The 13,793-nt window shown below is 35.9% G+C and overlaps 1 protein-coding gene across 4 annotated transcripts in view; it reads left to right on the forward strand.

Annotated features, from left to right (window-relative positions):
* Positions 1–5,580, forward strand: part of LOC127853235 (harmonin-like) — a 54,784-nt gene extending 49,204 nt beyond the window's left edge. For all 4 annotated transcript variants that reach the window (XM_052387563.1, XM_052387565.1, XM_052387566.1 and 1 more), the window contains 4 exons: positions 455–563; positions 1,621–1,736; positions 3,768–3,820; positions 5,365–5,580. In XM_052387563.1, coding sequence (XP_052243523.1) covers positions 455–563; positions 1,621–1,736; positions 3,768–3,820; positions 5,365–5,377 — 291 coding nt within the window. In that variant the 3' untranslated portion in view covers positions 5,378–5,580. The remainder of the gene's footprint in view (positions 1–454; positions 564–1,620; positions 1,737–3,767; positions 3,821–5,364) is intronic.
* The last annotated feature ends 8,213 nt before the right edge of the window (positions 5,581–13,793 follow it).

Raw genomic sequence — 13,793 nt, forward strand, 5'->3', positions numbered from 1 at the left:
TTTTTTGCTTATATGGCTATAATAAAACCTTATTAACTCTCTAGTGGTCACATTCATGTTCCAATCTTTATGAAACTTGGTCATTTGTTCTAATGATAGCTTAGCTGAGTTCAAAAATGATTATAGTTCCTAAAAAATATGGGCTTTTTTCCTATATGGCTATAGTAAAACCTTATTAACTCTATAGTTGATATTTTGGCCAAGTTTGAAAATGGCTTCAGAAACTTTTCCAAAGTTGCTGAGAGCAGTTTTGTACCCTGAAGTCTCTGATGAGCGACCGTAGGCCTCTGGCCCTCTTATTTACTTATTCCTTCATTAGCTTATTCCTACAGGTCAATTACAAAATACAGAGACAAGTAGGTCTGTATAATCATATAAAGAGCCCATCATACTTGTCTAAATGAGTGGTCACTGTTGTTTCTGTTCTCCTCATGTTATTGCTGCTGAGTTACAGGAGGAAGACGTTCCACTGGATATTGACCTCGAAGGCGGCACTGACTCACCACTAGGTGGAAAAATTGTGGTGTCTGAAGTCTTTTACGGAGGGGCTGTTGATAAAAATGGTGAGCTTACCTTATGCTTCATTTTCTGTTTTCTTCCTTTCTGGAGGGGACATGTTATCATGGTGCTTTTATAAAGTATTATTGAGCTTTAATTTTACAATAGAGTAATGGGCTTTGTAACATTTCACAATGACATGTGGGAGAAAACCCGAGGTATTGTCATAGCCAGCTCGTCTTGTCGTCCGCGTCGTGTGTTAAGGTTTTGAACATTGGCTCTAAAATCAAATTGCTTCCACCTACGACTTTGAAACTTCATAAGTAGATGCACCTTGATGAGTTCTACACGCCACAACCATTTTTGGGTCAAAGGTCAAGGTCACTGTGACCTTTAAAAAAAATAAAATCTGACAAGCTTTCATTTATTCAAAACTGTACCCGTAGCCGAGCGTGGCACCCGTTATGCGGTGCTCTTGTTTATAAGTTACTTAAACTGTTCATTAATTATATACCGGTATTGAAAAAAGTGCACAGATCTCTAAGGAATCATGCACATGGAAAAGATATTGATGCTATTTTCCTTTGACCTATCAACCTGTTAACTGTATGTCCATTTTGTCGTTTAGATAATATACTTTTGACAGACTAAATGATATGCATTTATAGGTAGCTTAAACATTTCAGCATGATTCTGAGAGAAAAGTTCATATCATTGATAATAGAACATTTCATATAAAACATGAAATCTGTTACAAGAACTTTTTTTTAAACTCTTTCAGTGCGGGAACCGAATTTTGAAGGCCTGTGCAAACAGTTTGGATCCAGATGAGACGCCACAGAACGTGGCGTCTCATCAGGATCCAAACTGTTTGCTATTCTGATAGTATTATTTGAAAAAAATCAAAGAAAATGCTAATTTTAGAAATTTAGCAGACAACATTTTAGCAGACGACAAATATCCCAGCATGCAAAGGGTTAAACATTTTAAACACATAAAAGATTTTCCCAAAAGACAATTGTTCATTTGTTTATGTGGATACTTAAACTGGAAAGTGTTGTATGATACAAGACTTTAGCACTCAACCTTTATTGTAATGACTGTGTTGCTGCCCACGTTCAGGTGAGATCAGTCGTGGTGACACTATCCTTAAGGTCAACGACACAAAGATGGAGAACATCACACTGACTGAGGCACAGGAGGCTCTATGGAAGATAGAGCAGCAAACCAACATTGGGGTATTCTGTCATCTGGATTTCTTGAGAAATAATTTATGAATGACATTAATGGGTTGAATGACTGTCAGAAGTCACAACCTCTTTATTTTTAACATGACAACTCTTCGAAGTTGATACTGGTATTCTGTTAACGAGATATGTACTTATGCTTACTAAATGATATCTAAATGCTTGTTACTTTTAAGCTCACATAAGCATGAAATGAAATGTTCATTCCGAGGTATTGAGATACGTTGATGTAGATTTCGATCTATGTTTGTGTGAACTGCTTGGCATAATAAAATGAAATATCACAGGATTTTTTATTGGGTGGTCCTCAATGACATGTTTGTATCTCCCGACAAAGGGGAAGGAATATAGAATTGGCGTTGTCCATCCGTCAGTAAAAAACTTCAGGGCTATATACCAGATCATCCCCAGATGTCATCATGAAACTTCATGGGTCTATAGATAAGTCAATAATTTGAAGTGCCATGCTTTTGAAAATGGTCATGGTTGCTAGAAAAACATGGTCACCAGGGAGCGGGGCATTTTTCCTAATATGGCTATATATTATGGCTATAGTTAAACCTTGTTAAAACGCTAGAGGCCACATTTTATGTCCAATCTTGATGAAAATTTGTCAGAAAATTGTCCCAATAATTTCTTGGACGACCAGCTTTTCACCTTACCTGACCTTTGTACGTGTCCAATAAAAATCAAATAAAATTTCCTGTGGCTAAACACGAATGAATACTCTTCATTTATTGCATTGGCTAATTTGAGCATAATCCCCAAGAACATTGGAAACATGATCGTGTCTTTGTAGTATAGCATGTAACACTGTTTTACTGCGTGTTCATCATGAAATTTTTTATCTCTAATGAAAAGGCTTGATGGATAGAACAGTTTTACACTCAACTCATGACATCAATACAGTTTGTGTGTGCCCCTTAATATTCAGAGGATTGTCAGCGCCCGAGCGTTTGTACTTAAAGGCTATGTTCTCATATTTAGTAATTACTTCCATATTGCTGTCTGTGTTCTAGTATATTTAAGTTCATAAAAGTATCGTTTTTCCATATCCTGATATTTGTTTTGGCCAAACCATTTTTAATTGTTTTCGAAATTGAACATTAAACATGTAAAAGTATAAAGTTTTTAACAAGCCGTCGTTCCAGAAGTGGAAACGTAACCTCACTTTAATGCATTGCATTCCAACCCGCAAGGTATCAGGGTCAGTTCGTGGCCAGTAAAATAATCGTTATATAATATAGACGCTATCGCGTGAATAGGTGAACTGGAATTTTCTTTAGACCAGAAATATGTTAAATGAAGATATTCGGCGATATAATTATGGTATGTCAATAATAGATTTAATGTGTTTTCAACATACCATAATAAATATTACTTTTTGATTAATTAAACAAGAATTATTCCACCATATTGACCAATGTATTAAGCATGAGCGCGATGATTCTCGATACTGTTAATAATCAAATCAAATCGCAATGCCCGAAAAACCACTAAAACAGGTTTGTTCGAAGAACGAGCGTATCAATATTTAACATATGTAAGGATACTTCGTGTGTGGCCGGTTGACTTAAATGTTTTAATTTCACGTCCATCCTTCTTTTGGTTTCTGTTTTGCATCCATTTATGATCAGCAATATGTCATAATGTAAAATAAGCTGCGAAAACTCCGCGTAACATCCAGTATTGCGTGTGATGCAGCAAAGGACTGCACAGAAAAAGACATTCGCTAGCTTAAATTTGATCTCATTCATTGAACTCTTTACCTTTCACCAACTCCAACCATAATCAATGCTGTATATCTTTTTTAAAGATATTTCTTGTTTTGAGTAAGACACAAAATCTTTAAGTGAATGCCATTCCTGTGTTTAGACAGGATATCAACAGTTATATATGTTCTATGTGTCATATTGAAAGGCTATGATATAACAGCAAGGTTGAGCTATAATGTCATACTATCATGTGACCACGAGCACTTTGTTTTGGGAATAAAATATTTGAATGCCATATTTTTTTCAGGGAAAAATTGTATTCACAGTAGCCAAGTCTGAAATCCAGCAAGAAAGTGACATGTAAGCATTATATATGTGCATTACTTGTTCAAGTTGACATCTACTTCTCATAAGTTGAATACATGTAGTGGGGGTGACTATAGGTTTACCCTCCATCTGCCATGTCTCTTGGTCAGTCCATCCTCTGTTCAGCCACCCGTCTGACTGTCTGTACATTCAAGAATAAATATGAAATTACTGGAGATGTACCATTAAATAGAATATGAACATGACATTAGGTATACATACCTATCTGATGAGAGGATCATGTCATATGTCAGCAGACCTTTACTAAAATTGGATGAGATGAAGAAATGCATTTTTTAACAAGTTATTAATTAATAACAATGCAACTTGGTATACACATGGATAGCAATCTAATGATATTTTTGTACAAGGACAAAATAGTTTAGGTAATGTAAGAAAAACCAGTAATATTGCTCTGCTAAATGTAAATTTGATTTCATATGAATTATTTAAGGTTGCACTCATTTTTTATTGATAGGGTTTTTATCTGGCCAGTTGGGGACTTCTGTATTGGATGAAACACTATCAAATAATTGCATAAAGTTGTTATTGTCCCCTACTGGTGAAACCGGAAGGGACTTGTGGTTTGGGCTCTGTGAGTCTGTCAGTTTGTCACTCTTTTCTGGATCATGCGATAACTTTAAAAGTTCTTCATATTTTTTCATGAAACTTGAAACATGGACAGATGGCAATACATGTATGGAGATAATGCAGGTCATTTCATTTTGTTCCTACATCAAGAATTCTGGTTGCTATGGCAACAAATAGACTAGAAATATTGCTGCCAACAAATAGACCAGAAATATTGCTGAAAATGGTGGATCCTGCGATAACTTTAAATGTTCTTTATATTTTTTCATGAAACTTGAAACATGGATAGATGGCAATATTGAGATTATGCGTCATTTCATTTTGTTCCTACATCAAGAATTCTGGTTGCTATGGCAAGAAATATACTAGAAATGTTGCTGAAAATAATTTCACTGGTAGTGGACTCATATTGCTTGGCAGTAGTCTTGTTAATTATGTTTTCTTATATTATTACATTGGACAATAAATAATGAAAAAATAAATGCTGACATCTGTATTGATTTTTGTTATCTTTAAGAAAATGCCTCTTTTATAATAGTTTGACATTATCATACTTTACAGGTTCTACAATGGTTTGTACATGTGATCATGTTGTTTAATTATTTTGTACAAACATTTTGTATGTATTCCTTTTTAACTAAATTCTGTGTTTTCACCATGAAGTCACTGTTTGTGTTTTGGCATAAGTGACACTCACTTCACCTTTCAAACTTATATGTTTGGAACATAAGTCAAGTTTTTAATATGAAAATGACATCCGTTTATATTATGTAACACTAATTGTTGTCAAGAAAATATATTTCAATATTTAAGATTTACCCTGTAATTGTATAGATTCAAGCCTAAATGTTGTGAAATTTTGTTTCTTAAGTATACACATAATGCGAAAGCCTTGTACAATTGCAATGATACAAAAATGTATGTTCACTTTAAAATGTACTTTTCAGCACCTTCTTCTAGCTGTAACAGAGGGGATACATTGAGTCTTCTATCAAGAAAATCATCAAACAGTGTTATTATTTCAAGTGTTGAGTCATTGGACAGTTTGCCAGTCACTTATATTCACTAAGATGAACTTGGTCTTGAAAGAAGACTTATTGATATACAAGAAAATATTTACATGTCAATACATAACACCAAAATACAAGTTATTCTTTTTTCAAGGCATTAATAATGATTTGTGCCAATCAAGAACTGTTTATTATCATGGTATACATGTACAGCCAACGCGGCACAAACATAATCCGCGGCTACGCCACTGGCCAGATTATTAGTACGCGGCGGCCGAATCGTGTGTTCACGCGGCGTATTGCCGTGGCACTCGGCATCGATCCGCGCAACGACGCCGAGTCTGTTTTAACCTCGCGTACTTTCGCGGAATAAATCCGCCGCATACGTACGCGGCGGATCGAGTGAAAAGATATCCACCTACATGTACATACATGTATGTGTAGCGTAGAATTAATTACGCGCAACTGTTAATGTTTCGTAAGATTATCATTATTAAATTTGTAATCCGAAACACAATTCCGAATTTTAATGCCAACGCGACCTTAGGCAAATTCTAGCGTCAAATAAACAGTGCTAAAATATCCTTTGTTTCATGAAAAGCGCGCGAAAATTATGCAGACATGAAGAACGTCGTTTGGAAAGTTTGGGTGTATTTTGTGTTGTATAAATACATGAACATCACGTCAGGCGTAAATCGCGTGTTCAGTGGGAAAAAACGCTTCGATTAGACGTTATTTCATCATCTCTATAAATAGTAACAAATGCCAAAATGTATTTGACACTTAAGGAAATATCGAGAATGTTTGTGTATCGTAAATATTTACCAGCATTTGCTTTAAAACTGGAATATACGGGATAATCGGGTAATAAGTAGCGATATTAACTGTATAACATGAACAAAATAAAACGTGTTTATATACGCATATTCAAACAATAGTTATAATAAGCTGATAATTAACAAAACAACAAAGACGTCGTCACCGTCTTGAATATTGATGTGGCTTCAAACTGCTAATTTTCTCAGCTTAAATGAATAGCAAAATCAACATGCAATTAATTTATAAATCCACCATATGCTGGAGCCTTGACCACTTGTATGTGCGAAAACATAATAACGTGACCTTGTTTATGTGTGAAATACATACACTACGGGCGGGAAACAAACTTAATTGGCCAGACACATTAACTATGCTTACATTTATATGCTAATACAATCGGCGCACAATAAATTTATTATGATTTTAATTATTATTATAATTGTTCTTTCAAAATTTGTTAACTACATGTGACTAATAATTTTTAAAAGATTTTTTATTTCATGATGCGCATGGACTCGGCATCATGTCGCGGATCGCGGCATGCCTCGGCGGACAGATGCGAAGTTTCGCGGCGAAATGCGACTTGCCGCCGCATACTGACGCGGCTTCAACGACTGACGCGGCATCGACTCGTTTCGTCTTGCCGTCGCGGATCGCGAAATACATTTGTTCCGCTTTGGCTGTACTGTATATGCAAGAAGAACTGGTGTCTAATTTTTATGCCCCCCTTCAAAGAAGAGGGGGTATATTGTTTGCACATGTAGGTCGGTCGGTCCGTCCGTCCACCAAATGGTTTCCGGATGATAACTCAAGAACGCTTACGCCTAGGATCATGAAACTTCATAGGTACATTGATCATGACTTGCAGATGACCCCTATTGATTTTCAGGTCACTAGGTCAAAGGTCAAGGTCACGGTTACTGGAACAAGTAAAATGTTTTCCGGATGATAACTCAAGAACGCTTACGCCTAGGATCATGAAACTTCATAGGTACATTGATCATGACTTGCAGATGACCCCTATTGATTTTCAGGTCACTAGGTCAAAGGTCAAGGTGACTCGACACAGAAAAATGGTTTCCTGATGATAACTCAAGAACGCTTACGCCTAGGATCATGAAACTTGATAGGTAGATTGATCATGACTAGCAGATGACCCCTATTGATTTTCAGGTCACTAGGCCAAAGGTCAAGGTCACAGTGATTCGAACCAGTAAAATGGTTTCCGGATGATAACTCAAGAACGCTTATGCCTAGGATCATGAAACTTCATAGGTACATTGATCATGACTGGCAGATGACCCCTATTTATTTTCAGGTCAAAGGTCAAGGTGACTCGACACAGTAAAATGGTTTCCGGATGATAACTCAAGAAAGTTTACGCCTAGGATCATGAAACTTCATAGGTACATTGATCATGACTCGCAGATGACCCCTATTGATTTTCAGGTCACTAGGTCAAAGGTCAAGACGGTGACTCGACACAGTAAAATGGTTTTTGGATGATAACTCAAGAAAGCTTACACCTAGGATCATGAAACTTCATACGTATATTGATGATGACTGGCAGATGACCCCTATTGATTTTCAGGTCACTAGGTCAGACTTCACAAACTAATCTTTGAAGACACTAAACGCAAGTATATTAACCAAGGTTTTCCCAGTTAAATAACAATGACCATTCCCATTTCCAAAGAATGATTATAAATCATGTTTTCATTTTGCAAATGTTCATACATCTTAGTTGATATTTTACACGTTTCATGCATTATAAAAATTTATTTTATGCTCTCCGATGGTTTATAGAGAAAAATTAGTGAAATAAAACTGGTATTTCACTGTTTTAACTGTGAAATAACGTCATTTTTTCGACAAAATGACATCGTGAATCCAGCGAAATTATCCAGTTCAACTCTTTTACAATATAAATAAGTGGTGAAAAAAGCTTAAATAAAAATGTGTTGGATTCGATGGAATATCGATTTTAATTCACGAGTGATCATAAAAATTCATATTTTCAGTGAAAATATTATTTTATATGATCATTCGTGAAATAAAATCGATATTCCATCGAATCAAACAAATATCCTCTATGTACACTTAATTTTATTGAACTGTTAGTATTTTTACTCATCCCTAACCAGTGTCTTGTACAATATTTTGAATAGAAATAAACAGAACATTTTAAATTGAAGGTATTATTAAATGTGTACTTTTGATGCATTCTTCTACAATCAAATACAAAATATTTCAGTAGTCAATTACTTGCAGAAAATGTTAAGCCACTTTGGCAGTACTGTATACATTGGCGAGATATGAAAGTGGCAAAACCACGAGATTAATGCATGCTCTTGAATTTATTCTCATGCTTTCGAAAAAACAATTTAAAACTTAAAACATGCATTTACCTTATGCTCAATTTTTTAATTCTTACAACAAGTTGGAAACATGTTACATTGAAAAATACATCAGTTTTGTCTTTGAATGAACTCTTTACTAATATAAATTTAAGAGAAATGGTAAACAGCAACCATCTTAAATGTTTCAATTCAAAGCGCTGTTGCCTTTGTTCAGTCTTGAACCATTGACCTTGATCTTTGAAGGACGTGCATAAAGCTAGGTTCATATGAGGCGATGTACTGCAGGCTCAAGACGGACAAAGCTTTCCTTATCAACATTTATGCTTTATTTATTCCAAGAGACTAATTTCTCAACGGTTTTGCTAATCTGTTGAAAACAGCAAAACAAATATAAATTAAAAATAACAAAAACAAGATGTTTTTTCAACGGTTTGGAACAATGTTTAAACTTTGCCAAGATATCACAAGAACGCATTTCTGACCACGTCCTCTGGAGGATTGCACAATAAATACAACTTCTGTAGTGTTAAGAAGTTGTTGTTATTTAATTGACCAAGTGATCTATATTTTTGTTACCGCACTTTACCCAGTTTCAAACTCAGCGGAGTTTTCATTAAGACAAAATATTGTAAAGAAGTTTCATGAAGATTAGACAATTAATGTGACTAACAGAGCGTTAACAAGGTTTCACTAAAGCCACATTTGTAAAAACTGCCCAGTCCCTTATTAACCATGTTTTTGAACGGACTAGAACCATTTTTAACTTGCTGAGATACCATAAGATTAAATGTTCTGACGTTTTATGCAGGTTAGACTTATAGAGCGACTTCTAAGCTGTAACAAGGTTTCATTATCGCCATATAAGGAAAATCACTCCAACCCCTGGTGGCCATGTTTTTTGACAAGCCACTAATATTTTCAATTTCAGCCGAGGCAAAGTAAGAACACATATTCTGACCAAGTTGAAGTTAAGGCTATTAGTGTTGGTTCTTGAGTTTCCTGCGTTTTCTTTCATTTGAGCTATTGAAACTAGGCAAACATTCATGAAGATTGGACCTCCAGAATGTTTACCTGTACAGAGTAAATATTGGTGACGGACGAGGTACATAATGCCATCACAAAAGCACATCATCAGCAAAAAGGCATAAGGATATAGAAATTAATGGCAGCCTTCTGTACGAGTTTGGTGGCCTGTCAACAATCTTCTTTGGACATTTACTCAATCATTTTTAAAGATGATTTTGATCATACTACTTTAGAATAATTGTCTTCATATGAAAAAGAACATATTTTAAGGCTTGATTTTTTAGCTCACCTGATTGCTCAGGTGAGCTTTTGTGACCAGACTTTGGCCGTCGTCCTCGATGTCCGTCCGTCCACATTTGTTAGTAAACACTATAGAGGCCACATTTATTGTGTGATCTTCATGAAACTTGGTCAGAAGCTTTGTCCCAATAAAATCTCAGTCGAGTTCGAAACTGGGTCGTGCAAGGTCAAAAACTAGGTCACTAGGTCAAAAAAAAAGAAAAAACTTATAAACACTGTAGAAGTCACATTTCATGCCCAATATTCATGTTACTTTGTAAAATTGTTTGTCTTAATGATATGTTGGTTGAGTTCAAAAGTGGTTCCGGTCCGTTGAAAAACATGGCCGCCAGTGGGCGGGTCAGTTTTCCTTATTTGGCTATAGAGAAACCTTGTAAACACTAGAAGTCACAATTTTGCCCAATCATCATGAAAGTTGGTCAAAACATTGGTTTTATTGATATCATCGACGAGTTTGAAAATGGTCCAGATTGGTTAAAAAACATGGCCGCCAGTGGGCGGGGCATTTTTCTCTATATGTACATAGTGAAAACATGTGAACTCTCTAGAAGTCACATTTTTGGCCCAATTTTCATGAAATTTGGTCAGAACATACGTTTCCTTGAAATGAGAGTTGAGTTCGAAAATGGTTCCGGTCAGTTGAATAACATGGCTGCCAGTGGGCGGGGCAGTTTTCCTTATTTGGCTATAGAGAAACCTTGTAAACACTCTAGAAGACACATTTTTTGCCCAATCATCATGAAAGTCGGTTAAAACATTGGTTTTATTGATATCTCGGACAAGTTCGAAAAATGGTCCAGATCAGTGAAAAAACATGGCCACCAGTGGGCGGGGCATTTTTCTCTATATGTATACAGTGAAAACATGTGAACACTCTCGAAGTCACAATTTTGGCCAAATTTTCCTGAAATTTGGTCAGAACATTTGTTTCCTTGATATGAAAGTCGAGTTCAAATTGGTTCCAGTCAAATGAATAACATGGCTGCCGGGGGGGGTGCAGTTTTCCTTATTTGGCTACAGAGAAACCTTGTAAACACTCTAGAAGTCACAATTTTTGCCCAATCATCACTGAAAGTCAGTCAAAACATTGGTTTTATTGATATCTCGGATGAGTTCGAAAATGGTCCAGATCGGTGGAAAAATATGGCCGCCAGTGGGCGGGGCATTTTTCTCTACATGTATATAGTGAAAACATGTGAACACTAGAAGTCACATTTTTGGCCCAATTTTCATGAAATTTGGTCAGAACATTTATTTCCTTGATATGAGAGTTGAGTTCGAAAATGGTTCCGGTTAGTTGAATAACAAGGCTGCCGGGGGGTGCAGTTTTCCTTATTTGGCTATAGAGAAACCTTGTAAACACTCTAGAAGTCACAATATTTTCCCAATCATCATGAAAGTTGGTCAAAACATTGGTTTTATTGATATCTCGGACGAGTTCGAAAATGATCCAGATCGGTGAAAAAACATGGCCGCCAGTGGCCGGGGCATTTTTCTCTATATGTATATAGTGAAAACATGTGAACACTCTAGAAGTCACATTTTTGGCCCAATTTTCATGAAATTTGGTCAGAACATTTGTTTCCTTGATATGAGAGTTGAGTTTGAAAATGGTTCCGGTCAGTTGAATAACATGGCTGCCAGGGGGGGGGGGGGGGCAGTTTTCTCATATTCATATAGTAAAAAAAGCTTGTGAACACTCTAGAAGTCACATTTTTTGCCCAATCATCATGAAACTTGGTGAAAAGATTGGTTTTATATGTATCACATAATTAATGCCATAATTATTGCCCTTAGATTGTCCAAATTTTCATTATATTATACAAAATCCTTGTAAACACTAGAGGTCAAAATTTTGTTTCATATTTTATCAATCTTGGTCATATTTATTTTTGTAAGCAAAGTTTGATGTTTGGTAAGGGGGGTCTACTCAAAATATAGGTCACCAGGTCAAATCTTACAAAAACAAAATCACTCTATATGCCAGAGTTTTGGTTCAAAAATGATGAAACTTGATCAGGATGTTTGTCTGGACAATATCTAGGTCAAGTTTGACGTTCGGTAAAGATTGAATGAACCGACTCCTCTCAGGTGAGCGAACTAGGGCCATCTTTTTTTTTTTAAAGTTATTGCCTTGTAAACAATTTAGATTTAATTACTTATATATATAGAATATGTTAATTTAGGCGGTCGTACATTTTTCATGCAAGTTTATTCAAAACTAGGAGAATTTCTTTTCCCCCAAGTGAAAACTACATGTAAGCACATAATTATTGTCAATGTTTGGTGATGTTTTTATATCCCCACAAACAAAGTTTAGGGAGGTATATAGGAGTGAGCTTGTCTGTCTGTCGGTCGGTCTGTATTAAGTGTCCGCTCTCTAATTCAAGTTGTATTCATCCGATCTTCACCAAACTTGGTCAGATGTTGTATCTAGATGATGTCTAGGTAAAGTTTGAATATGGGTCATGCCGGGTCAAAAACTAGGTCACGGGGTCACACAGTGCGTTTTAAACATTGCACATGGTGTCCACTGTCTAATTCAAGTAGCTTTGTCAGAAGTTGTATCCAGATGATGTCTAGGCCAAGTTCGAACATGGGTCATGGCAGGTCTAAAACTAGGTCACGGGGTCACTTAGTGCGTTTTAAACATTGAGCATGGTGTCCGCTCTCTAATTCAAGTAGTTTTCGTCTGATCTTCACCAAACTTGGTCAGAAGTTGTATCTTGATGATGTCTAGGTCCAGTCTGATCATAGGCCATGCCGGGCCAAAAACTAGGTCACGGGGTCACTTAATGCGTGCATTTTAAACATTCAGCATGTTGTCCCCTCTCTAATTCAAGTAGTTTTCATCTGATCTTCACCAAACTTGGTCAAAAGTTGTATCTAGATGATGTCTAGGTCAAATTAGAATATGGGTCATGCCGGACCAAAAACTAGGTCACGGGCTCAATTGGTGCTTTTTAAACATTCAGCATGTTGTCTGCTCTCTAATTTAAGTAGTTTTCATCTGATCTTCACCAAACTTGGTCAGAAGTTTTATCTAGATCTTGAGGCCAAAATTGAACATAGGCCATGCCGGGCCAAAAACTAGGTCACAGGGTCACTTAATGTGTTTTTTAACATTCAACATGGTGTCTGCTCTCTTATTTAAGTAGTTTTCATCTGATCTTCACCACAATTGGTCAGAAGTTGTGTATAGATGATGTGTAGGTTAAGTTCGAACATAAGCCATGCCTGGTCAAAAACTAGGTCACAGAGTAGCTTAGTGCATTTTAGACATTGGGTATGGTGTCCGCTGTTTTTTGTGAAGACAACATGCACAATATTCTGTGTCAATGCATGTGGGGGTATTCGTCACGTCACGTCTGTGACAAAGCTCTAGTTTTTTTTGTTAAGTAATTTCCCTTTGAATGTTATTAAATATAAAAGCTTCAATAAACAACTCCTTCTGTTTTAGTGCAACTTAGGCGTATTGTGAAGCTTTAACAATTGAATTTATTTTTATATAGTAAGTACTACTTCGAAATCAATTTCTGTGGCAGATAGTAGTGATATTTCAGCTACAGATAACTTTTGTTTAAAGTACTTAAACAAATACGTTCAGAAGTGCACTGAAACTGTTGTGTACTTGTTCAACTGGAAAAATAATACTGAAGCATTTGATAGATGAATTATTTATTTACAGAAAACACTAAACCACTATGCATTTTCTCTAACATTAACATGAAAGAACAAAACAAACAGGAACAATTTACATTTTAAAGTTGAATTACATGTAGTCCATATGAACACAGAAATACCACTACTCAAAACATACATAAAACATAAAATACTACTAATGCCAATTCAACAAAACTT

The sequence above is a fragment of the Dreissena polymorpha genome, chromosome 12, assembly GCF_020536995.1.
Source record: "Dreissena polymorpha isolate Duluth1 chromosome 12, UMN_Dpol_1.0, whole genome shotgun sequence".
Taxonomy (NCBI): Eukaryota; Metazoa; Mollusca; class Bivalvia; order Myida; family Dreissenidae; genus Dreissena; species Dreissena polymorpha.